The following is a 24,147-nucleotide window of genomic DNA, read 5'->3' on the forward strand; positions in this document are numbered from 1 at the left end:
AGTGTTGAAAGTTTAAGTAGGATGCAATCTTGGCTTATTAACCTATTCTAAATGCTTCATCAGTGGCTGTTCTGTCAATTATTTTCACTTCCCATCTGATCTTGGTTTTGCTCTGTAATGGGGACCTGAATGGGAGGAACCTGAGTTGGAGGAGGAGGCCTCTCGCTCTTCCTTCCTGACTGAGCATAAGATGCCTCCTCTTAAAAGGTTTGGCAGGCAGGGAATCCAACTATCTGGCATCATCTCATTGATTCCCTCCAATGCTGAACTTGTTGCTGGCTCACTCGTAATCTGGTGATCCACTCAACATCAGTACACAATGTGTCATATCCTGGACAACGCAATAAAATCCATTGGACTCCAGTCAAGGCTTGGCTAAGGTCAGTTGCTACTCTTTGGAACAGGGAGCAGAGCTTACACAATACAGAAATTAAAAGAGCAGACTACGGAAGATAATTTAAATGATTTTCTCAATTTATTGATATACAAAGTTTAGGAGACTGAAATGATGTGAAGTGAACTTCTGAATGATACAGCATACCTGTAGATATTTGATAATCTAGAAATGACATAACTAGAAAGTATTGTTGAATATCAGAATTGATATGGTTAATAGCAAAGCAAACAGACTAAAAAACCTAACTCCTATCTCCCTCTAGACTATCTTGTTGTGAGATAAATATAAGTTTCGCAAACACAAAATTATTAAAAGATAATAGTTTACAAACTACGTCCAGTACATCAAGACTCATTGTAATCCTTGGCAAAGCAAGGTAGCAAAACATTTCCTCCCATCTTACGGTTCATGTGAACAGGACTACATAAAATTTGGGCTAAGAATGAACATAATCTCTTTCAGAGGTGGAGAAGGAGCAACATGGATGAGCAGGTGTGTTTCCTTTATGCACTTCTGGACATCAGGAACATGGAATGTTTTAAGAATCAGATGTCCCCTTAATTTCTGGTTGTCAGGTGCTCCTTTGTGTTCATATCAGGCCTCAGCACAATAATGTAGCACTTGGGAAGGAAGATGCAGCCCAGAAGCCCAGCACTGGAGGCCAACATAGAGAAGATCTGCACGGCCACCATGTACTTGCCCTTGGTGCTCAGGTAGGTGGGCACAAAAGACACCCAAACACTGCAGAAGACCAGCATGCTGAAGGTGATCAGCTTGGCTTCATTGAAGGAGCCGGGCAGCTTCCTGGCTAGGAAAGCCACCGTGAAGCAGGTGGCAGCCAAGAAGCCCAGGTAGCCGAGGGCAACGTAAAACATGGCCACAGACCCTTCGTTGCATTGCAGGATGATCTCTTCCACCTGGGAGTGCATGTCGGACTCTGGGAATGGGGGAGAAGAGCCCAGCCAGATAGTGCAGATGAGAACTTGCCCCCCAGAACAGGAAATGACAATGGAGTTGGCCAGACTCTTGCCCAGCCTTCTCCTCACCCTGTTCCCGGGCTTTGTGGCCAGGAAGGCCAGCACCACCGTGATGGTCTTTGCCAAGACAGAAGAAACAGCAACTGAGAAGATGATGCTGAAGGCCGTTTGTCGGAGAAGGCAGGTTTCTTTCCTTGGGTGCCCGATGAAGAGGAAGGAGGACAGAAAGGATAGCAGGAGGGAGACGAGCAGGATGTAGGAGAGGTCCCGGTTGTTGGCTTTGACTATGGGAGTTTCCTTGTATTTAATGAAGATTCCCAACACAATGCCTGCTGTTAAGGACAAGAAGAGGGCAACGGAAGCTAAAAACATTCCCAAGTATTCTTCATAAGTCAGGAAGGTGGTAATCTTGGGGACACATTGATCTCTGTCCTTGTTTGGATACTGATCTTCTGAGCATTTGGTGCAATGTTCTGCATCTGAGGAAGAGAAAAAGAGTGGCTGCAGCATCACTTACATCCCTAATGATCTGAACTCGATTTCATTTTGAAGAAATCCTTGAGATTTCTTCCTTATGGTCATTCCTTTCAACTCTCTTCCAGGATGTAATGAAGATGATTGTAAAGAAGTTGAGGAAGTAGCCACATTCCCCAATGTCTGCAGAAATCTCACAAAAAGTGTTTGAGACTGGATTACTGCCCTGTGTTTACTCTCTCCAGAAATACCTTCCACCTTGGAGTCACCCACCTTCCTGGGCGGAGAAGGTCCCTTCCGCACACCGAGCACAAGCATAGCAGCAAACGGGCTTTCCTTCCAGAACCACCCTGGCATATCCAGGTCGACATCTTTCTGTACACCTGGAACGAGGTACAGTCTAACCAGAAAGACAAGAAGGTGCAAGAAAGAGGAACAGTTAGGAGTACTTGTGGGTATGTAATTCACACATAGAGTGAATTCAAACGGATCTCTGGACTGCAGCCTTTGACCCCTCATCAGGGTCCTTTCAACCCCCCACTGACCATTGGGGTGACCAGAATATCTTGTTCTTCATAATTAGTTCAGGACAACTGAGGTTTGCGCCACAGAATTCTCTTTCCTCTTCTCCGTTTACCTGCTTCCCTGCTTAATAAATCTTCAATGAAAATGGCAATGGAGTCTGAAATGTGATTTCCCCAAAGTTCAGGATTCGGATAATCTCTCAATCACCAATTAAGACACATTTACTATGACTTTTCCAAATATTGGTTTCCCTTACTCTGTTCTTGAGGCATGCAAGGTTTCCTCTTGTCGCTGATCTATTTCCCTAGTTATTTCTAGTTCATGTGCCATTCCTTAACATTAACCTTATCTTACAATAGGTTTGTTGTTTTTTTAACTTCTCATCCTTCACCAACAGCTGTGCACTTCTCAATTCCTGCACATACAATAGTTTAACATTTGCAACATCTACAAGTGAGCTTACTCCATAAATTTAAAATATCCACAATAAATCAGTAATTATCATTTCTAAAATAAATTACTTTCCATCCTTCTGCATGTATGAAAACCCAATAGTTTACTTTTACTAGGTATTTTCCCTTTTCCCTAGGTGTTTTCCCCTTTCTTCTTATCTATCTACGTAGTCCTTTCTGTCGAAGATTCTGTCCAGAATTTTTAGATTCTCAGTCTGGCTCGGAAAGAGATGGTGTCTTCTCTGAGGACCTCTGGGCTCTATCTTTTCTCTGAGCACCCCAAATCCCCCTCCTATGTCAGCTGCTGTGGAAAGAAGGAGTGGCGGTTGCAGCTGTTATTGGACTGTCAAGACATCATTGGTCCACCTGATATAGTCACTTTGCAGCAGTTGTTCAAGGAAAAACATATTCAGGATCTCCTAGCCTCCCCTCTTTGTGATTCCCCCTACCTTGTTGAATTTCTTGTTCCACTCAATGGCTTCTGGGTTAATGGTGAACTTTATGCCAGCAGACGTCTCTCTCCTTATATTCCCAATTTTCACAAGGTCACGAGACTTATTGGGAGACATTACCCAGTTCATAATATCGAAGTCCGCTGGCAGCTCCCAGTTCTCATCCAAGCACAGCCTGCCTCTGGAAGTATTCAGACACTGGATTTCTCTCAAGAAAGGGTGAAGCTGGAATGGCAGGGAAAAACACCAGCACTGAGAAAGCTTGAAGCCAAGATGGATATCTCAGTCCTACTCACTTCAACCTCTTGTGATTTCGGGCTGCGTGTATCTCATGTAGACTGGAATTCCTATTCAGCCATTTCTATTACTACAGACCCTGCAAGTGCTCCAATTTTCCAGGGATGTCCCTGAATTAGAGACAGTTTTTCATTTGATCCTGGAATTTCCCAACTTTGCTTAGAATGTCCCTATTTTCAATGGAGAAATGTTGGCAGATGTGGAGTTATCCAACCCACAAGGCATCCAATCCTATATCGGGAATTTTTATTATGTTTAATATTTTAGTATGAATTTCTTTATGTTGGGAGCTGCCCAGAGTGCTGAGGCAACCCAAAAAGACGTGTGGGGTATAAACAGTGCTATTTCTTGTCTGCGTTTTTTTCAGTTGATTTAGAACGAATCTGATGCACTGAATCCAAAAATCACATTGGTTTTGCTCAATCAGGTCAAGTTTTTGAGCTATGGCCACATGTCATGTTTTTACGTTTTTGTTCACATGTACGCTTGTGTGGAGCATTTTAGAAGAAGTTGGTGGGGGTAAAATGCCATGTCAAATAATTGTTTTGATTGGAAATGATTATTTTAATGACAAGAAGTATTCAGGTCCAATAGTTCTGGGTGATTATGTCGAAAAGGGATCAGTTTGAAGTCATAAAACCTTGAAATCTTCCATAAATTGGTGCGGCAAAGCATAAAGTTATTTTGGTATTAAACTTGGTGACCAGGATAAAGCTTGGGCGCCACACATGGTGTGCAAGGCATGCACCGAGACTCTACGTGGGTGGACCAATGGCAAGAGGAGTCTGAACTTCGGAATTCCCATGGTTTGGAGGGAGCCGACAAACCATGTCACTGACTGCTACTTCTGCGCTGTTGATGTGACTGGGATCAACAGAAAGTACCGGAGCAGCCTCAAGTATCCTGATCTTTAATCAGCACGTCGTCCTGTAGCTCATTGTGTTGCAATTCCAGTGCCTATCTTTGGAGAACTTCCTGACATTAGTGACGAAGATGCCTCCAGTGTTGAAGGACATGAAAAAGTGGTTCTTGAAGATGATGCTCCACATCCATTTTCCCAAAAGGAGTTGAATGATCTAGTTCGCGACCTCAGCTTGTCAAAGGACTCTGCCGAACTGTTGGCATTCAGACTGAAGGAAAAAAACCTCTCTGACAGTGCTCGCATCAGCTTCTTCCGCAACAGGCATCAAGAGTACCTCCGTTTTTTCTCGGAAGAGAAGGACTTGGTGTACTGTGCAGATATTGCGCAGCTTCTGCTCAAGCTTGGAGTGCCACAGTACGAACCCAAAGATTGGAGACTGTTCATTGACAGCAGCAAGCGATCACTGAAATGTGTTCTGCTAAACAACGGCAACCAGTACCGATGTTTTCTGTGCATGTGGGATAGTAGGGACCGTGCTCAGCATTACACGAAGAAGGACTGGCCTGTGCGGGAGGAATTGGTGCCTTGCAAAGAAAGGAACGTCTTCAACAACCCTCTGGTGGACAGAGACAGAATACTCTTCCCACCGCTGCACATCAAGCTCGGCTTAATCAAGCAGTTCACAAAGGCTCTGGACAAGGATGGTGACTGATTCACTTACTTGTGCCAGGCTTTTCCAGGATTGACCATGGAGAAGTTGAAAGCTGGCATCTTTGACGGTCCTCAGATCATTCAGCTCATCAGAGATCCAGAGTTTGGAAACTCAGTGAACGAAGTGGAACTGGAAGCGTGGAAGGCATTTGTTCTGGTAGTGAAGAACTTTCTTGGCAACAATAAGGCCAGAAACTACGCAGAACTTGTCAACAACATGCTGACTGCTTTCAGAAACCTGGGCTGCAACATGAGCGTCAAGATGCACTACCTATTTTCACATATGGACCGGTTTCCTGAGAACCTGGGTTCAATGAGTGATGAGCAGGGGGAGAGATTCCATCAGGACATGAAAGAGATGGAGACCAGGTATCAGGGTCGCTGGGACGCAGTCATGATGGCTGACTACTGTTGGACTCTGAAGAGAGACCTCCCTGCCGCTGAGCATTCCAGGAGTTCCAAGAAGTTCAAGCCCTGAAGTTTGAAAAATGGTGAAGCAACATGCAATTTACCTGTACTTACCTTTATCAATGCCCACCATTCAGTTTACAGTAATCAATGTTTCTATCAGGTAATCAATATATGTTGTTGGACAAACATTTTTTTTCCTCTTAAAAACATATTTAGGATGATATGTGTTGACAAAAATCAGCCGATAATGACACAAAAATGTAATCGATTTTGTCACAAGATCTGATTTTTTTCAAATCAACATAGCACAAAAACCTGACCTGATGGAGATAAATGGATGCCATTTCCTGATCCAGCAGTGCAAAAATACCCTAAAGCAGTTGTAGAAATCTAGACAACATTCAAAAAGTAAAAAATTGTTGCCCAGTGATTATCGTTATGGAATGGGACGTCTCTATTTTCATCAGAGAAATGTTGGGCTGTATGCTACTATTACTAGTACTAATAGTAACTATGTTATTTTGCAGGTCTATCCCCAGTTAAGATCAGCATCTGTGTGGACTGCTGGTTGCAAAAAGGGAAAGGAAATACCTGCCACGGCTGTAGCCTTTGGGGTCCCCATTGCTCTCCTTCCTCCACCATCAGCCTCCTCTGGGATCTAGATGAAAGCGAAGCATGCAAGGCCTGAGCCACAGCTTGAACATTGATGTAAGTGCCATAGCTGTCTAGAGAAGGGACTCTCTCACGCACCTCTTGGGGCAACGGCTCCAGTTTCTCCTCCTCTCTGCATCTTATCCTGCCTTTCACAGACAACAGATGCTTTGAATATGAACACTGAAATGCTTGATCGAAATAATCCCCAAGATTGGTCTGCAATTCCTCACCTTTGCTGCTCCTTATTCCAGTCTGAATTGCAAAGGACAGAGAACCTTGGAGGTGCTGGAAGTAATTTGGAGGGAGGAAAATGCCAACTCTGATTTCTAGCAAAGCTGTTGTGATCCAGACTTTTGCCCCTATTTCCTTCTCATAGAAACGATGTATTACCACGATTATTAGGATACTCCATGCACTGGTTATATAGTAAACAAATACCCCAACTTGTCTCCATAGGAAAAAAGGTTCCCCAGGCCTGAAAAATTGATCCAAATCACTTTCTGGTACTCTTTTTGATAAAGCAATGCAGATCCCTTTGCTGAGCATCAGAGGTTTCACAGCGCTCACAAATCTTTCTCCATTTTCATTGCCTGGAGTGCAGAGGCCAATCCACGTCCATCCAAAATGCAGGAGCAATTCAACAATCCCCTGGTACTGACTTTCCTCTTTGGGAGTCATCCGGTAGACAAAAGGGAACAGGGTTTTACCTTCGAGAACCTGGGCAGTGAAGCCATAACTGATCTAGCAAGGAAAGCAAAAGATCACCAATTTATTTTACTTTCAGCATAACGGGTATTTAATCATTTGAAATGCCTGATATCTAAATCTCTGCTGGCTGAGGCTGATGGGAGTTTTAGTCAGAAATATCTGGAGGTGTCAAGCTGGTGAAGGCTCAGTTTTGAAAAAGGGATGTTGGAGCCATAGCTCAGGATTTTCCCATTTTGAAAATATCCCTGCTTGACCTATCCAAAGAGAAAGTAGAATTTTACGCAGTTGAAATTCTCTGTGCTTCCATGCTTTCCCACTACTTACCTGTGGGATTTTGTAGATGCCTGACAAGGCTGAAATCACTCTTGAGATGAAAGTGTTGCTTCTTTCAAGAACAGCCAGCAGGTGATTCTGTTCTCCACAGTGATAATTGGGAATATTGCATCCACTGCCTGCAAGCAGCTCTAGCATGGCGTCCGAAGTCGTCCTTGCATCGAAATGGTTCTCATAGAGGTTGTAGCCCAGGGTGATGTTGGGTAAGAGCCTGAGATCCTGGTTGATCTCTTGAATGGTGAACGGGAAAGGCAACACGTGCCAAAAGTGCCTAGTTTCATGCCTGCAATAAATGAATTCTTTAAAAAGAGTGAAACTGATATTCATATGACTGGGAGGGAGGAAGCATTATATGATCTACAAAGATTAGTATTTATTTATCCTTTTACATTAATATCAAAACTTTTCCTGTCTAGCATAGAACAAAAATTTGGAGATCTCTGCTCCATGACAGGAGCTTTGATGCAAACAGCACACAGAGCTGTTCAACAGTGGAAGAGATTCCCTCCGAAGGTGACCATGTGTCATGGATGCATCAGGTGAGATTCTTCCGGGTTCCTTCCATCTCTGCAATCTATGATTCTATTATATAGTGGTACTATGAGTAAGAAATGAAGGCGCCCCTCAAAATGTGTGCTATACTGGGACGTTGCTGCAAGGGCTGCTTTTGCTGCAGTGGTCTTTGGCTTCTTCCAAGGGGCTAGACTATAGGTAGATAAGAGACAAATTTTATTGAAGGAGGGGAAGCACCAAATACCTCAGTCTCCTTTTACTTAGAAATGAGGCCTGGTGGCTTTCAGGTTTGAGTGTGTGGTAAAATCTATAATTTTGCCCATCTTTGGATCAGTGACTCCACCAGTGAGGACACACCCTGGTCTGTATTATTTTATATAATCATTTTATTTGAAGCATATCATTCCTCCTTTCACCCATAAAAATTCACCCATTTTCAAGACTTTCTTAAAGCGCTTGTAATTATTTTTAAAAAGACAGTGACAGAAAGGAAAAAGTGCTGAGATTGGAGGTGGAAACCTTTAATGTAGCACATGGTGGGCTGTACGTCTCCTGTGGTATTGTGTCAAGAGAACTGTGCTAAGGTTGTTCACAAATGATCCAAATAGAATAAACATAAAATAATTTTGGCAGCTTGGAAATTGCTTGAGTTTCATGCCTCCCTCTGGGATAGGAAACAGGTACCTATGGATTCCACGTGAAGAAATATCAAACATCTCACTACTTAGAAATGAGGCCAGTTGTGTATGTGAAAAAAGGAATAATTCTTTTTCACATTTTAGAGACCTGACTCCACGAACAAGGAAGTCTCCTGATTCATATTATTTTATTCATCATTTCAATTAAAGTACATCTTTTCCGCTCTTCAGCCACCAAACGTCACCCAGAGGATCTTAAATTCCATTTGTAAAACTGTAGCATTCCCTAACGACAGTTTCTGAATTGTCCAAATGGAATAATATTGAATAAAACCCTTGAGCCTTGGAAATTGCCTGAGTTTCATGGAGGTGGGAAAATTCAGTGCATCCTTTTGACTCCTGACCAGATTCATTGGCCTGCTTGCATTCTACTAAAAGCAACACAGAATCAAAGGTAGGAGACTGTTTCACTAAGGAAGACCCAGGGAACAAGGAAATGGGAGAGGTTTGGGTGGAATCTTTTTGTGGACCCCCCAGCTCCCATCAGCCCAGCCAGCAAGACCAATGGTCAGGGCAGGGTATTCCTGCAACATCAGCCCTTGGCTCCCTAGCCCTGAGAAAGGCGCTCTTTCCTTGATAAATAGGAACCATTACAAGGACTGGAGGACCATGAAACCTATCCACATATGATTTTATATACCTCTCACTCCTGGCGAAGGGTGTCTGAGAAAAGATGTATGGAGTTTCCTTATAAAAGGTTTTTGGAGAGATGATCCCACTGATGAGAAAGTGTCCAGGCTGGTAGTAATTGCGAGCATCCGTTTGATCCCTGACCAGATTCAAGGGGCATTTCGCCTTGTGGTTCCCGCAGACTCCAAAGGGCATCATGAGCAGCAGAACCTGCAACAGAAGCAGCAGGGATCTCATTCTGGCTCTGCCTCCTCCTCCTCTTACTGCCAAGGAGGCAAAGGAGAAAAACCCAAAGACTCTTGCAAGACCAGACTGGGTGGGCTTTCCCAATCTGGGTGGTTTTCAACTCTACCTTCAGAGCTTGGAAGCACAAGGCAGGCACACCCCTCTGTCGCCAGCTCTGCATCTTCACTCAGTCTGTCTCCAACACAGGAAATATTCTCTGCACCAACTTTTTCTTTCTCAGACACAGCGCAATTAATATTGTCATGTTGCTTTCCGTGGCTCATGCAATCTCCCGAAATATCTCCTGAGCTTTCAGAAGATGAGATGACTATAATTTTGATTATTCCAAGTGGAATAAGTTTCATCACAAAAACTTTCTGGAGTCTTGAATGGCTCAAGCGGCAGGTGCCAAGCTGGAGAAAAACATGCTTGATTCTAGCCGATCCCTTCTGATGAAACTGGTGGAATATGATGAAATGTCTAAACTCAGAGGACAAAATGATGGATTGTTTTTTTATGATCTTTATTTACTCATTAAGAAATACACAAATCAAACATATTGTTCTGTAATGAAATAAACACTTTACACAAAAAGAAAATAGAAAATAGAAAAGAAAAGGGGAAAAGAAGAGAAAGAATATCAAGAAATAGAAAAAATAGAAAGTTAAATGAAGAATCTTATCAAAGGCATACAGTTTTGTAAGAAATACAAACCATCAGCGACATTACTATAAACATATATTTCCATCAAGAAGTCCTTTTATCTTCACCTTATCAATTTCCTCTCGCTTCTCTTACTTTTCTTATTTATGTCTAATCTCTGGTTTTATTCCCTGATTTGTTAATAACTTCCTTCTACCTCTATACCGTTTCTAATTCCTCATTTCTTAAAATTTTTGTGTCTGTTCTTATTCTACAAAAGACCATTCTCTTAACTCTGTGAAATTTAGTCTATGCTCCACGAAGAGTAATCATGGGAAACATATTTCATCATGTAATTTTAATAAACATCCCATTCTTTTTCCTGAATGATTTCTTATTCTCTTAGTTTTGCTAATTCCAGATATTCACATAGCTTTAAATGCCATTCTTCTTTAGTCGGTATTACATTACTCTTCCAATATTTTGCTATAAGAATCCAGGCAGCTGTAGTAGCATAAAGAAAAAGAGGCCTATGGGATGTTTGTTGTGAAAATACCGAATAAAAATAATTCTGTTTTTTTAGGAAATGTGTATTTTAACATTTTCTTCTATTCGTCATATATCGTGTCCCAAAATACAGGTGTCTCAAATACCACCTGTATACCATCTTCATAAAATTTCCAATCCAATAATAACCTGTACATTTTAGAGAGGGGTTTTTTTAAAATATTTAGTAGAAGTTCACTTTCGAAATCTGATAATTTAGCATCAAATCCATTCCTATTTTTATCTGCCTTAAAAAAAAATTAAATTTTGTTTAGTTGATGGTATTGTAGCCAGGTCATACCCGTTTGCTTAAGTATATCATCTTTTTTTCAGTTTAAGTTGATTACAGTGGTATCTTGGGTTACATACGCTTCAGGTTATCCGGCCAGATAAAAAGGCAGTTCTGACGCTAGTGGGTGCCAAAAAGGCCTTTGATAATGTATCTTGGAAATCTGTGCAAAAAACTATAGAGAAAATGAATCTAGGAGGAAAAATGAGTTGTGGAATTCAAGCAATATATAAAACACAAAAAGCAAGGTTGATTATAAATAACAAAGTATCAGAATCCTTTAACATCTCAAAGGGCACGACAAGGTTGCCCATTATCGCCACTGTTATTTATCAAAGTCCTAGAAATACATCTAAAAGCAATAAGGGATGATCCAAAAATAGAAGGAATAAAATTGGGGGAAAGAGTATATAAAGTGAAGGCCTTTGCTGATGATCTGATAATTACAACAGAAAATCCACTAAAAAGCATATTAGAAACATTATCTAAAATGAATGAATTCAGACAGCTATCAAGCTTTATATTAAATAAGGAAAAAACAAAATTACTAGTGAAAAAATTGTAAGAAAAGGAGAAGGTAGAGTTAGAAGAGAGGACGGGGTTAAAAATAACAAATAAAGCCAAATATTTATTCTCAGGGAACTGCCATCAGTGTCCGAGGGAGAGAGCAAGCTCCAAAGGGATCCCAGAGAGCGTCCCGGGATTGGGAGAGGCAGCCTGTCTTCTGGGGAAGAGAATCAATGTAGCAGATGGGGGAATCAGCGAGGCGGTCCCATGATTCCTTGCCGGGGACCAGCGGGGAGAGGAAGGGTCCTCCGCTGCCTACGCCCTCCTTGTGCAGAAGGCTTCCACGCAGGGAGAGTAGGCGAAGACTTGGCGTCAAAGAGCTTCTTTGCTGGAAGAAGTTTAAGAAACGCCCACTGACGGATTCTGCCAGCGACTGAGACAGTCATGGGCGAGTGGCTGCCCGGACAGGAAAGGTTCACTCAGGCAACCCAGCCAGAGGTTGGGACAAGCTTACTCACGAGCAACCCCTAGAACCATTACAGAATTGAACTAGCGTATTATTATTGAAGTAACCTACGTTTCCCCACTTGTATTATACTACCTGGTTTTAAAACAAATCTTTATTGTTATTTTAAAAACATCTGTTTGAGACTCCAGCTCACTGGTTATCCCCCACACCTAGGTCCCCCCCAGAATACTCTGGGATAGTTAGCATTGGTTTTAAGGGTTGTTCAGTGAGGTGGGGGCAATATATGTAAGAAAGAGCAGGCACATTGAGGCGCCAAGCCCGTTGCGCCAGGCTAGCATTCTAGCAGTTTTATTATTCTTGATCCATTTATTTATTAATATTTACTTCTTAGTTACTTACTCATTTCATCTGTTTCATAAAATCCACGTACCACAGGGTTAGGCCAATAACTCCCAAAGCGCTTTATGTAAAGATAAGGCAGGACAATCATAAAAAAGTTTACAAACTTACTTCAGAACATACAAAAAGTTAAAATAATAAAACAAACTCAAATTACCTCAACTTCCTAAGAATCTGGATGGTTCCTTAATAAAAATATATTTTAAAAAATTAAATTTAATAAAGTCTCCACAGATACTCCAAAACACTTTCCTTATACAATTTGTAAAAACAAATACATAATTTCTTCTTGACTCCCAACCTCTCCTTTCTTGATGTTTGTTTTTATTACTCCTTTTTATCAGATGTTTTAAAATATATATGCTTTTATTATGTAAGCCCCAATGTCGTATTTCAATAATTCTCTGCCTTTGACTTCATGTATGGATGATGGTTTGACAGATAATATATCCATGATCTCCATTCTTCCTTAAACAATCCATCATTTAGGATGGTCATTTTGGATGGTCATTTTAGCAGGTAATTTCACCATTTCAGCATATTCCCCCAGTTTCATAAGCCATTCCTCCTTGGTGGGGAACTCTTTCCATTTCTGTGCATATAAAGTTCTAGCTGCTGTGGTTGCATACATACATAAACTAGTCAGCTTTCTTAGGACCTTTATTTATTAATTTTCTATTGCACCCTCCATTGGAATTCTACAGGTTGAATTGCTATAAGACTGAGAGCTTAGTGAGCTTACCACCAATTTGAAGTGTTGAAAGTTTAAGTAGGATGCAATCTTGGCTAATTAACCTATTCTAAATGCTTCATCAGTGGCTGTTCTGTCAATTAATTTCACTTGCTCATCTGATCTTGGTTTTGCTGTATAAATGGGGGCCTGAATGGGAGGAACCTGAGTTGGAGGAGGAGGCCTCTCGCTCTTCCTTCCTGACTGAGCATAAGATGCCTCCTCTTAAAAGGTTTGGCAGGCAGGGAATACAATTATCTGGCATCATCTCATTGCTTCCCTCCAATGCTAAACTTGTTGCTGGCTCACTCGTAATCTGGTGATCCACTCAACATCAGTACACAATGTGTCATATCCTGGACAACGCAATAAAATCCATTGGACTCCAGTCAAGGCTTGGCTAAGGTCAGTTGCTACTCTTTGGAACAGGGAGCAGAGATTACAGAATACAGAAATTAAAAGAGCAGACTACGGAAGATAATTTAAATGATTTTCTCAATTTATTGATATACAAAGTTTAGGAGACTGAAATGATGTGAAGTGAACTTCTGAATGATACAGCATACCTGTAGATATTTGATAATCTAGAAATGACATAACTAGAAAGTATTGTTGAATATCAGAATTGATATGGTTAATAGCAAAGCAAACAGACTAAAAAACCTAACTCCTATCTCCCTCTAGACTATCTTGTTGTGAGATAAATATAAGTTTCGCAAACACAAAATTATTAAAAGATAATAGTTTACAAACTACGTCCAGTACATCAAGACTCATTGTAATCCTTGGCAAAGCAAGGTAGCAAAACATTTCCTCCCATCTTACGGTTCATGTGAACAGGACTACATAAAATTTGGGCTAAGAATGAACATAATCTCTTTCAGAGGAGGAGAAGGAGCAACATGGATGAGCAGGTGGGTTTCCTTTAGGCCCTTCTGGACATCAGGAACATGGAATGTTTTAAGAATCAGATGTCCCCTTAATTTCTGGTTGTCAGGTGCTCCTTTGTGTTCAGATCAGGCCTCAGCACAATAATGTAGCACTTGGGAAGGAAGATGCAGCCCAGAAGCCCAGCACTGGAGGCCAACATAGAGAAGATCTGCACGGCCACCATGTACTTGCCCTTGGTGCTCAGGTAGGTGGGCACAAAAGACACCCAAACACTGCAGAAGACCAGCATGCTGAAGGTGATCAGCTTGGCTTCGTTGAAGGAGCCGGGCAGCTTCCTGGCTAGGAAAGCCACCGTGAAGCAGGTGGCAGCCAAGAAGCCCAGGTAGCTGAGGGCAACGTAAAACATGGCCACAGACCCTTCGTTGCATTGCAGGATGATCTCTTCCACCTGGGAGTGCATGTCGGACTCTGGGAATGGGGGAGAAGAGCCCAGCCAGATAGTGCAGATGAGAACTTGCCCCCCAGAACAGGAAATGACAATGGAGTTGGCCAGACTCTTGCCCAGCCATCTCCTCACCCTGTTCCCGGGCTTTGTGGCCAGGAAGGCCAGCACCACCGTGATGGTCTTTGCCAAGACAGAAGAAACAGCAACTGAGAAGATGATGCTGAAGGCCGTTTGTCGGAGAAGGCAGGTTTCTTTCCTTGGGTGCCCGATGAAGAGGAAGGAGGACAGAAAGGATAGCAGGAGGGAGACGAGCAGGATGTAGGAGAGGTCCCGGTTGTTGGCTTTGACTATGGGAGTTTCCTTGTATTTAATGAAGATTCCCAACACAATGCCTGCTGTTAAGGACAAGAAGAGGGCAACGGAAGCTAAAAACATTCCCAAGTATTCTTCATAAGTCAGGAAGGTGGTAATCTTGGGGACACATTGATCTCTGTCCTTGTTTGGATACTGATCTTCTGAGCATTTGGTGCAATGTTCTGCATCTGAGGAAGAGAAAAAGAGTGGCTGCAGCATCACTTACATCCCTAATGATCTGAACTCGATTTCATTTTGAAGAAATCCTTGAGATTTCTTCCTTATGGTCATTCCTTTCAACTCTCTTCCAGGATGTAATGAAGGTGATTGTAAAGAAGTTGAGGAAGTAGCCACATTCCCCAATGTCTGCAGAAATCTCACAAAAAGTGTTTGAGACTGGATTACTGCCCTGTGTTTACTCTCTCCAGAAATACCTTCCCCCTTGGTGTCACCCACCTTCCTGGGCGGAGAAGGTCCCTTCCGCACACCGAGCACAAGCATAGCAGCAAACGGGCTTTCCTTCCAGAACCACCCTGGCATATCCAGGTCGACATCTTTCTGTACACCTGGAACGAGGTACAGTCTAACCAGAAAGACAAGAAGGTGCAAGAAAGAGGAACAGTTAGGAGTACTTGTGGGTATGTAATTCACACATAGAGTGAATTCAAACGGACCTCTGGACTGCAGCCTTTGACCCCTCATCAGGGTCCTTTCAACCCCCCACTGACCATTGGGGTGACCAGAATATCTTGTTCTTCATAATTAGTTCAGGACAACTGAGGTTTGCGCCACAGAACTCTCTTTCCTCTTCTCCGTTTACCTGCTTCCCTGCTTAATAAATCTTCAATGAAAATGGCAATGGAGTCTGAAATGTGATTTCCCCAAAGTTCAGGATTCGGATAATCTCTCAATCACCAATTAAGACACATTTACTATGACTTTTCCAAATATTGGTTTCCCTTACTCTGTTCTTGAGGCATGCAAGGTTTCCTCTTGTCGCTGATCTATTTCCCTAGTTATTTCTAGTTCATGTGCCATTCCTTAACATTAACCTTATCTTACAATAGGTTTGTTGTTTTTTTAACTTCTCATCCTTCACCAACAGCTGTGCACTTCTCAATTCCTGCACATACAATAGTTTAACATTTGCAACATCTACAAGTGAGCTTACTCCATAAATTTAAAATATCCACCATAAATCAGTAATTATCATTTCTAAAATAAATTACTTTCCATCCTTCTGCATGTATGAAAACCCAATAGTTTACTTTTACTAGGTATTTTCCCTTTTCCCTAGGTGTTTTCCCCTTTCTTCTTATCTATCTACGTAGTCCTTTCTGTCGAAGATTCTGTCCAGAATTTTTAGATTCTCAGTCTGGCTCGGAAATAGATGGTGTCTTCTCTGAGGACCTCTGGGCTCTATCTTTTCTCTGAGCACCCCAAATCCCCCTCCTATGTCAGCTGCTGTGGAAAGAAGGAGTGGCGGTTGCAGCTGTTATTGGACTGTCAAGACATCATTGGTCCACCTGATATAGTCACTTTGCAGCAGTTGTTCAAGGAAAAACATATTCAGGATCTCCTAGCCTCCCCTCTTTGTGATTCCCCCTACCTTGTTGAATTTCTTGTTCCACTCAATGGCTTCTGGGTTAATGGTGAACTTTATGTCAGCAGACGTCTCTCTCCTTATATTCCCAATTTTCACAAGGTCACGAGACTTATTGGGAGACATTACCCAGTTCATAATATCGAAGTCCGCTGGCAGCTCCCAGTTCTCATCCAAGCACAGCCTGCCTCTGGAAGTATTCAGACACTGGATTTCTCTCAAGAAAGGGTGAAGCTGGAATGGCAGGGAAAAACACCAGCACTGAGAAAGCTTGAAGCCAAGATGGATATCTCAGTCCTATTCACTTCAACCTCTTGTGATTTCGGGCTGCGTGTATCTCATGTAGACTGGAATTCCTATTCAGCCATTTCTATTACTACAGACCCTGCAAGTGCTCCAATTTTCCAGGGATGTCCCTGAATTAGAGACAGTTTTTCATTTGATCCTGGAATTTCCCAACTTTGCTTAGAATGTCCCTATTTTCAATGGAGAAATGTTGGCAGATGTGGAGTTATCCAACCCACAAGGCATCCAATCCTATATCGGGAATTTTTATTATGTTTAATATTTTAGTATGAATTTCTTTATGTTGGGAGCTGCCCAGAGTGCTGAGGCAACCCAAAAAGACGTGTGGGGTATAAACAGTGCTATTTCTTGTCTGCGTTTTTTCAGTTGATTTAGAACGAATCTGATGCACTGAATCCAAAAATCACATTGGTTTTGCTCAATCAGGTCAAGTTTTTGAGCTATGGCCACATGTCATTTTTTTACGTTTTTGTTCACATGTACGCTTGTGTGGAGCATTTTAGAAGAAGTTGGTGGGGGTAAAATGCCATGTCAAATAATTGTTTTGATTGGAAATGATTATTTTAATGACAAGAAGTATTCAGGTCCAATAGTTCTGGGTGATTATGTCGAAAAGGGATCAGTTTGAAGTCATAAAACCTTGAAATCTTCCATAAATTGGTGCGGCAAAGCATAAAGTTATTTTGGTATTAAACTTGGTGACCAGGATAAAGCTTGGGCGCCACACATGGTGTGCAAGGCATGCACCGAGACTCTACGTGGGTGGACCAATGGCAAGAGGAGTCTGAACTTTGGAATTCCCATGGTTTGGAGGGAGCCGACAAACCATGTCACTGACTGCTGCTTCTGTGCTGTTGATGTGACTGGGATCAACAGAAAGACCCGGAGCAGCCTCGAGTATCCTGATCTTCAATCAGCATGTCGTCCTGTAGCTCATTGTGATGAAATTCCAGTGCCTATCTTCGGAGAACTTCCTGACATTAGTGACGAAGATGCCTCCAGTGTTGAAGGACATGAAGAAGTGGTTCTTGAAGATGATGCTCCACATCCATTTTCCCAAAAGGAGTTGAATGATCTAGTTCGCGACCTCAGCTTGTCAAAGGACTCTGCCGAACTGTTGGCATTCAGACTGAAGGAAAAAAACCTCTCTGACAGTGCTCGCATCAGCTTCTTCCGCAACAGGCATCAAGAGTACCTCCGTTTTTTCTCGGAAGAGAAGGACTTGGTGTACTGTGCAGATATTGCGCAGCTTCTGCTCAAGCTTGGAGTGCCACAGTACGAACCCAAAGATTGGAGACTGTTCATTGACAGCAGCAAGCGATCACTGAAATGTGTTCTGCTAAACAACGGCAACCAGTACCGATGTTTTCTGTGCATGTGGGATAGTAGGGACCGTGCTCAGCATTACACGAAGAAGGACTGGCCTGTGCGGGAGGAATTGGTGCCTTGCAAAGAAAGGAACGTCTTCAACAACCCTCTGGTGGACAGAGACAGAATACTCTTCCCACCGCTGCACATCAAGCTCGGCTTAATCAAGCAGTTCACAAAGGCTCTGGACAAGGATGGTGACTGATTCACTTACTTGTGCCAGGCTTTTCCAGGATTGACCATGGAGAAGTTGAAAGCTGGCATCTTTGACGGTCCTCAGATCATTCAGCTCATCAGAGATCCAGAGTTTGGAAACTCAGTGAACGAAGTGGAACTGGAAGCGTGGAAGGCATTTGTTCTGGTAGTGAAGAACTTTCTTGGCAACAATAAGGCCAGAAACTACGCAGAACTTGTCAACAACATGCTGACTGCTTTCAGAAACCTGGGCTGCAACATGAGCGTCAAGATGCACTACCTATTTTCACATATGGACCGGTTTCCTGAGAACCTGGGTTCAATGAGTGACGAGCAGGGGGAGAGAATCCATCAGGACATGAAAGAGATGGAGACCAGGTACCAGGGTCGCTGGGACGCAATCATGATGGCTGACTACTGTTGGACTCTGAAGAGAGACCTCCCTGCCGCTGAGCATTCCAGGAGTTCCAAGAAGTTCAAGCCCTGAAGTTTGAAAAATGGTGAAGCAACATGCAATTTACCTGTACTTACCTTTATCAATGCCCACCATTCAGTTTACAGTAATCAATGTTTCTATCAGGTAATCAATATATGTTGTTGGACAAACATTTTTTCTCCTCTTAAAAACATATTTAGGATGATATGTGTTGACAAAAATCAGCCGATAATGCCACAAAAATGTAATCGATTTTGTCACAAGATCTGATTTTTTTCAAATCAACATAGCACAAAAACCTGACCTGATGGAGATAAATGGATGCCATTTCCTGATCCAGCAGTGCAAAAATACCCTAAAGCAGTTGTAGAAATCTAGACAACATTCAAAAAGTAAAAAATTGTTGCCCAGTGATTATCGTTATGGAATGGGACGTCTCTATTTTCATCAGAGAAATGTTGGGCTGTATGCTACTATTACTAGTACTAATAGTAACTATGTTATTTTGCAGGTCTATCCCCAGTTAAGATCAGCATCTGTGTGGACTGCTGGTTGCAAAAAGGGAAAGGAAATACCTGCCACGGCTGTAGCCTTTGGGGTCCCCATTGCTCTCCTTCCTCCACCATCAGCCTCCTCTGGGATCTAGATGAAAGCGAAGCATGCAAGGCCTGAGCCACAGCTTGAACATTGATGTAAGTGCCATAGCTGTCTAGAGAAGGGACTCTCTCACGCACCTCTTGGGGCAACGGCTCCAGTTTCTCCTCCTCTCTGCATCTTATCCTGCCTTTCACAGACAACAGATGCTTTGAATATGAACACTGAAATGCTTGATCGAAATAATCCCCAAGATTGGTCTGCAATTCCTCACCTTTGCTGCTCCTTATTCCAGTCTGAATTGCAAAGGACAGAGAACCTTGGAGGTGCTGGAAGTAATTTGGAGGGAGGAAAATGCCAACTCTGATTTCTAGCAAAGCTGTTGTGATCCAGACTTTTGCCCCTATTTCCTTCTCATAGAAACGATGTATTACCACGATTATTAGGATACTCCATGCACTGGTTATATAGTAAACAAATACCCCAACTTGTCTCCATAGGAAAAAAGGTTCCCCAGGCCTGAAAAATTGATCCAAATCACTTTCTGGTACTCTTTTTGATAAAGCAATGCAGATCCCTTTGCTGAGCATCAGAGGTTTCACAGCGCTCACAAATCTTTCTCCATTTTCATTGTCTGGAGTGCAGAGGCCAATCCACGTCCATCCAAAATGCAGGAGCAATTCAACAATCCCCTGGTACTGACTTTCCTCTTTGGGAGTCATCCGGTAGACAAAAGGGAACAGGGTTTTACCTTCGAGAACCTGGGCAGTGAAGCCATAACTGATCTAGCAAGGAAAGCAAAAGATCACCAATTTATTTTACTTTCAGCATAACGGGTATTTAATCATTTGAAATGCCTGATATCTAAATCTCTGCTGGCTGAGGCTGATGGGAGTTTTAGTCAGAAATATCTGGAGGTGTCAAGCTGGTGAAGGCTCAGTTTTGAAAAAGGGATGTTGGAGCCATAGCTCAGGATTTTCCCATTTTGAAAATATCCCTGCTTGACCTATCCAAAGAGAAAGTAGAATTTTACGCAGTTGAAATTGTCTGTGCTTCCATGCTTTCCCACTACTTACCTGTGGGATTTTGTAGATGCCTGACAAGGCTGAAATCACTCTTGAGATGAAAGTGTTGCTTCTTTCAAGAACAGCCAGCAGGTGATTCTGTTCTCCACAGTGATAATTGGGAATATTGCATCCACTGCCTGCAAGCAGCTCTAGCATGGCGTCCGAAGTCGTCCTTGCATCGAAATGGTTCTCATAGAGGTTGTAGCCCAGGGTGATGTTGGGTAAGAGCCTGAGATCCTGGTTGATCTCTTGAATGGTGAACGGGAAAGGCAACACGTGCCAAAAGTGCCTAGTTTCATGCCTGCAATAAATGAATTCTTTAAAAAGAGTGAAACTGATATTCATATGAATGGGAGGGAGGAAGCATTATATGATCTACAAAGATTAGTATTTATTTATCCTTTTACATTAATATCAAAACTTTTCCTGTCTAGCATAGAACAAAAATTTGGAGATCTCTGCTCCATGACAGGAGCTTTGATGCAAACAGCACACAGAGCTGTTCAACAGTGGAAGAGATTCCCTCCGAAGGTGACCATGTGTCATGGATGCATCAGGTGAGATTCTTCCGGGTTCCTTCCATCTCTGCAATCTATGATTCTATTATATAGTGGTACTATGAGTAAGAAATGAAGGCGCCCCTCAAAATGTGTGCTATACTGGGACGTTGCTGCAAGGGCTGCTTTTGCTGCAGTGGTCTTTGGCTTCTTCCAAGGGGCTAGACTATAGGTAGGTAAGAGACCATTTGATTGAAGGAGGAGAAGCACCAAATACCTCAGTCTCCTTTTACTTAGAAATGAGGCCTGGTGGCTTTCAGGTTTGAGTGTGTGGTAAAATCTATAATTTTGCCCATCTTTGGATCAGTGACTCCACCAGTGAGGACACACCCTGGTCTGTATTATTTTATATAATCATTTTATTTGAAGCATATCATTCCTCCTTTCACCCATAAAAATTCACCCATTTTCAAGACTTTCTTAAAGCGCTTGTAATTATTTTTAAAAAGACAGTGACAGAAAGGAAAAAGTGCTGAGATTGGAGGTGGAAACCTTTAATGTAGCCCATGGTGGGCTGTAGGTCTCCTGTGGTATTGTGTCAAGAGAACTGTGCTAAGGTTGTTCACAAATGATCCAAATAGAATAAACATAAAATAATTTTGGCAGCTTGGAAATTGCTTGAGTTTCATGCCTCCCTCTGGGATAGGAAACAAGTACCTATGGATTCCACGTGAAGAAATATCAAACATCTCACTACTTAGAAATGAGGCCAGTTGTGTATGTGAAAAAAGGAATAATTCCTTTTCACATTTTAGAGCCCTGACTCCACGAACAAGGAAGTCTCCTGATTCATATTATTTACTCATCATTTCAATTAAAGTACATCTTTTCTGCTCTTCAGCCACCAAACATCACCCAGAGGATCTTAAATTCCATTTGTAAAACTGTAGCATTCCCTAACGACAGTTTCTGAATTGTCCAAATGGAATAATATTGAATAAAACCCTTGAGCCTTGGAAATTGCCTGAGTTTCATGGAGGTGGGAAAATTCAGTGCATCCTTTTGACTCCTGACCAGATTCATTGGCCTGCTTGCATTCTACTAAAAGCAACACAGAATCAAAGGTAGGAGACTGTTTCACTAAGGAAGACCCAGGGAACAAGGAAATGGGAGAGGCTTGGGTGGAATCTTTTTGTGGACCCCCCAGCTCCCATCAGCCCAGCCAGCAAGACCAATGGTCAGGGCAGGGTATTCCTGCAACATCAGCCCTTTGCTCCCTAGCCCTGAGAAAGGCGCTCTTTCCTTGATAAATAGGAACCATTACAAGGACTGGAGGACCATGAAACCTATCCACATATGATTTTATATACCTCTCACTCCTGGCGAAGGGTGTCTGAGAAAAGATGTATGGAGTTTCCTTATAAAAGGTTTTTGGAGAGATGATCCCACTGATGAGAAAGTGTCCAGGCTGGTAGTAATTGCGAGCATCCGTTTGATCCCTGACCAGATTCAAGGGGCATTTCGCCTTGTGGTTCCCGCAGACTCCAAAGGGCATCATGAGCAGCAGAACCTGCAACAGAAGCAGCAGGGATCTCATTCTAGCTCTGCCTCCTCCCCTAATCTTGTGATTGGATCCCAAGGAGGCAAAGGAGAAAAACCCAAAGACTCTTGAAAGAGCAAACTGCCTGGGCTTTCCCAATCTGGGTGGTTTTCATCTCCACCTTCAGAGCTTGGAAGCACAAGGCAGGCACACCCCTCTTTGGCCAGCTCTGCATCTTGTCTCAGTCTGTCTCCAACACAGGAAATATTCTCGGCACCAACTTTTTCTTTCCCAGACACAGAGCAATTAATATTGTCATGTTGCTTTCCAAGGCTCATGCAATCTCCCGAAATATCTCCTGAGCTTTCAGAAGATGAGATGACTATAATTTTGATTATTCCAAGTGGAATAAGTTTCATCACTAAAACTTTCTGGAGTCTTGAATGGCTCAAGCGGCAGGTGCAGAGCTGGAGAAAAACATGCTTGATTCTAGCCGATCCCTTCTGATGAAACTGGTGGAATATGATGAAATGCCTAAACTCAGAGGACAAAATGATGGATTGTTTTTTTAAGATCTTTATTTACTCATTAAGAAATACACAAATCAAACATATTGTTCTGTAATGAAATAAACACTTTACACAAAAAGAAAATAGAAAATAGAAAAGGGGGAAAAGAAGAGAAAGAATATCAAGAAATAGAAAAAATAGAAAGAAAGTTAAATGAAGAATCTTATCAAATACATAGTTTTTTAAGAAATACAAACCATCAGCGACATTACTATAAACATATATTTCCATCAAGAAGTCCTTTTATCTTCACCTTATCAATTTCCTCTCGCTTCTCTTACTTTTCTTATTTATGTCTAATCTCTGGTTTTATTCCCAGATTTGTTAATAACTTCCTTCTACCTCTATACGGTTCCTAATTCCTCATTTCTTAAAATTTCTGTGTCTGTTCTTATTCTACAAAAGACCATTCTCTTAACTCTCTGGAATTTAATCTATGCTCCACCAAGAGTAATCATGGGAAACATATTTCATCATGTAATTTTAATAAACATCCCATTCTTTTTCCTGAATGATTTCTTATTGATTATTTTAGTTTGGCTAATTCCAGATTCATCACACTAACTTTCTGGATTCTTGACTGGCTCAAGAAGCAGGTGTAGAGTGGGAGAAAAACATGATGGACAGAAGTCAAGGGGTATGTTTGGGAGTTGGAAGTTTGGCCTGAACTTTGCTCACAAGGACCAAAGAAGAGACTTGAAGCTGGATCCGACCACGGACTCTCCTTCCTTGGAGGTTTTGAAGCAGAGGTCGGACAGTCATCTTTTGGGGGGGGGGGTGGAGCGTGTTATTGGGTTGGTGTTTTTATTTTGATTATATATATTGTGGCTTTATATTTTGATTTTGTTCTGTGAACCACCCTGAGGCCTCTGGGATAGGGCAGTATATAGATTCAAGAAATGAAGAAATAAAAATCAACCAATGGAGAATGCGGAGAAATACCATCCTCATTACTGTGAACGGGACACATGGTGGTGGGATCTTGTTTCCTAGAGGCTGCTAGAGACAGAGACTGGTGGAGCCTGCGATGGGGAGGGTTTTCTCAAGCCCACCCTCTGGCCACTTTGGGTGGGTCTGGGCTGCTTGATTCCTGCCGCTCCCTTCTGGTTCTCCCCCTGAAGGGAAGTAGCGCCTTGGTGGCTTCAAAGCCACTTCAAGTGAATTTCCACCCCATCTTTGAAAGGCTTCTCCAACAGAGGGGAGCTCTCAGGGGTTGGTTGAGGGGAGAAAGGTTGCTCTGAACTTTCGACTCTCTCTTCCCCTTCGACATGTTCTGCGGAAGGAGAGCTTCTGTTGCACATGGAGCCAACTTGCTCCTCGTCTTTGAGCAGAAACTTCTCTACTCATAAGCAAATTGTCTGTGCAGAAGCCAGGCTAGCAT

At 42.3% G+C, this 24,147-nt stretch overlaps 2 protein-coding genes across 2 annotated transcripts; both read right to left on the reverse strand.

Annotated features, from left to right (window-relative positions):
- Nucleotides 1–548: 548 nt before the first annotated feature.
- Nucleotides 549–10,146, reverse strand: LOC310668616 (vomeronasal type-2 receptor 26-like). The gene is made up of 6 exons (XM_083422029.1): nucleotides 9,105–10,146; nucleotides 7,245–7,536; nucleotides 6,150–6,953; nucleotides 3,275–3,502; nucleotides 2,122–2,248; nucleotides 549–1,853 (listed from the first exon to the last, which is right to left on the reverse strand). The coding sequence occupies exons 1-6, from the start codon at nucleotides 9,329–9,331 to the stop codon at nucleotides 955–957; spliced, it is 2,577 nt and encodes an 858-aa protein (XP_083278155.1). The 5' UTR covers nucleotides 9,332–10,146; the 3' UTR covers nucleotides 549–954.
- Nucleotides 10,147–13,836: 3,690 nt separating this feature from the next.
- On the reverse strand, nucleotides 13,837–23,178 carry LOC310668615 (vomeronasal type-2 receptor 26-like). The gene is made up of 6 exons (XM_083422028.1): nucleotides 22,028–23,178; nucleotides 20,170–20,461; nucleotides 19,075–19,878; nucleotides 16,201–16,428; nucleotides 15,048–15,174; nucleotides 13,837–14,779 (listed from the first exon to the last, which is right to left on the reverse strand). Exons 1-6 carry the CDS (start codon nucleotides 22,252–22,254, stop codon nucleotides 13,881–13,883), a joined length of 2,577 nt encoding a protein of 858 aa, XP_083278154.1. The 5' UTR covers nucleotides 22,255–23,178; the 3' UTR covers nucleotides 13,837–13,880.
- Between the last annotated feature and the right edge of the window lie 969 nt (nucleotides 23,179–24,147).

This window comes from Podarcis tiliguerta (genome assembly GCF_965153285.1).
Source record: "Podarcis tiliguerta genome assembly, chromosome: 18".
Classification (NCBI taxonomy): domain Eukaryota; kingdom Metazoa; phylum Chordata; class Lepidosauria; order Squamata; family Lacertidae; genus Podarcis; species Podarcis tiliguerta.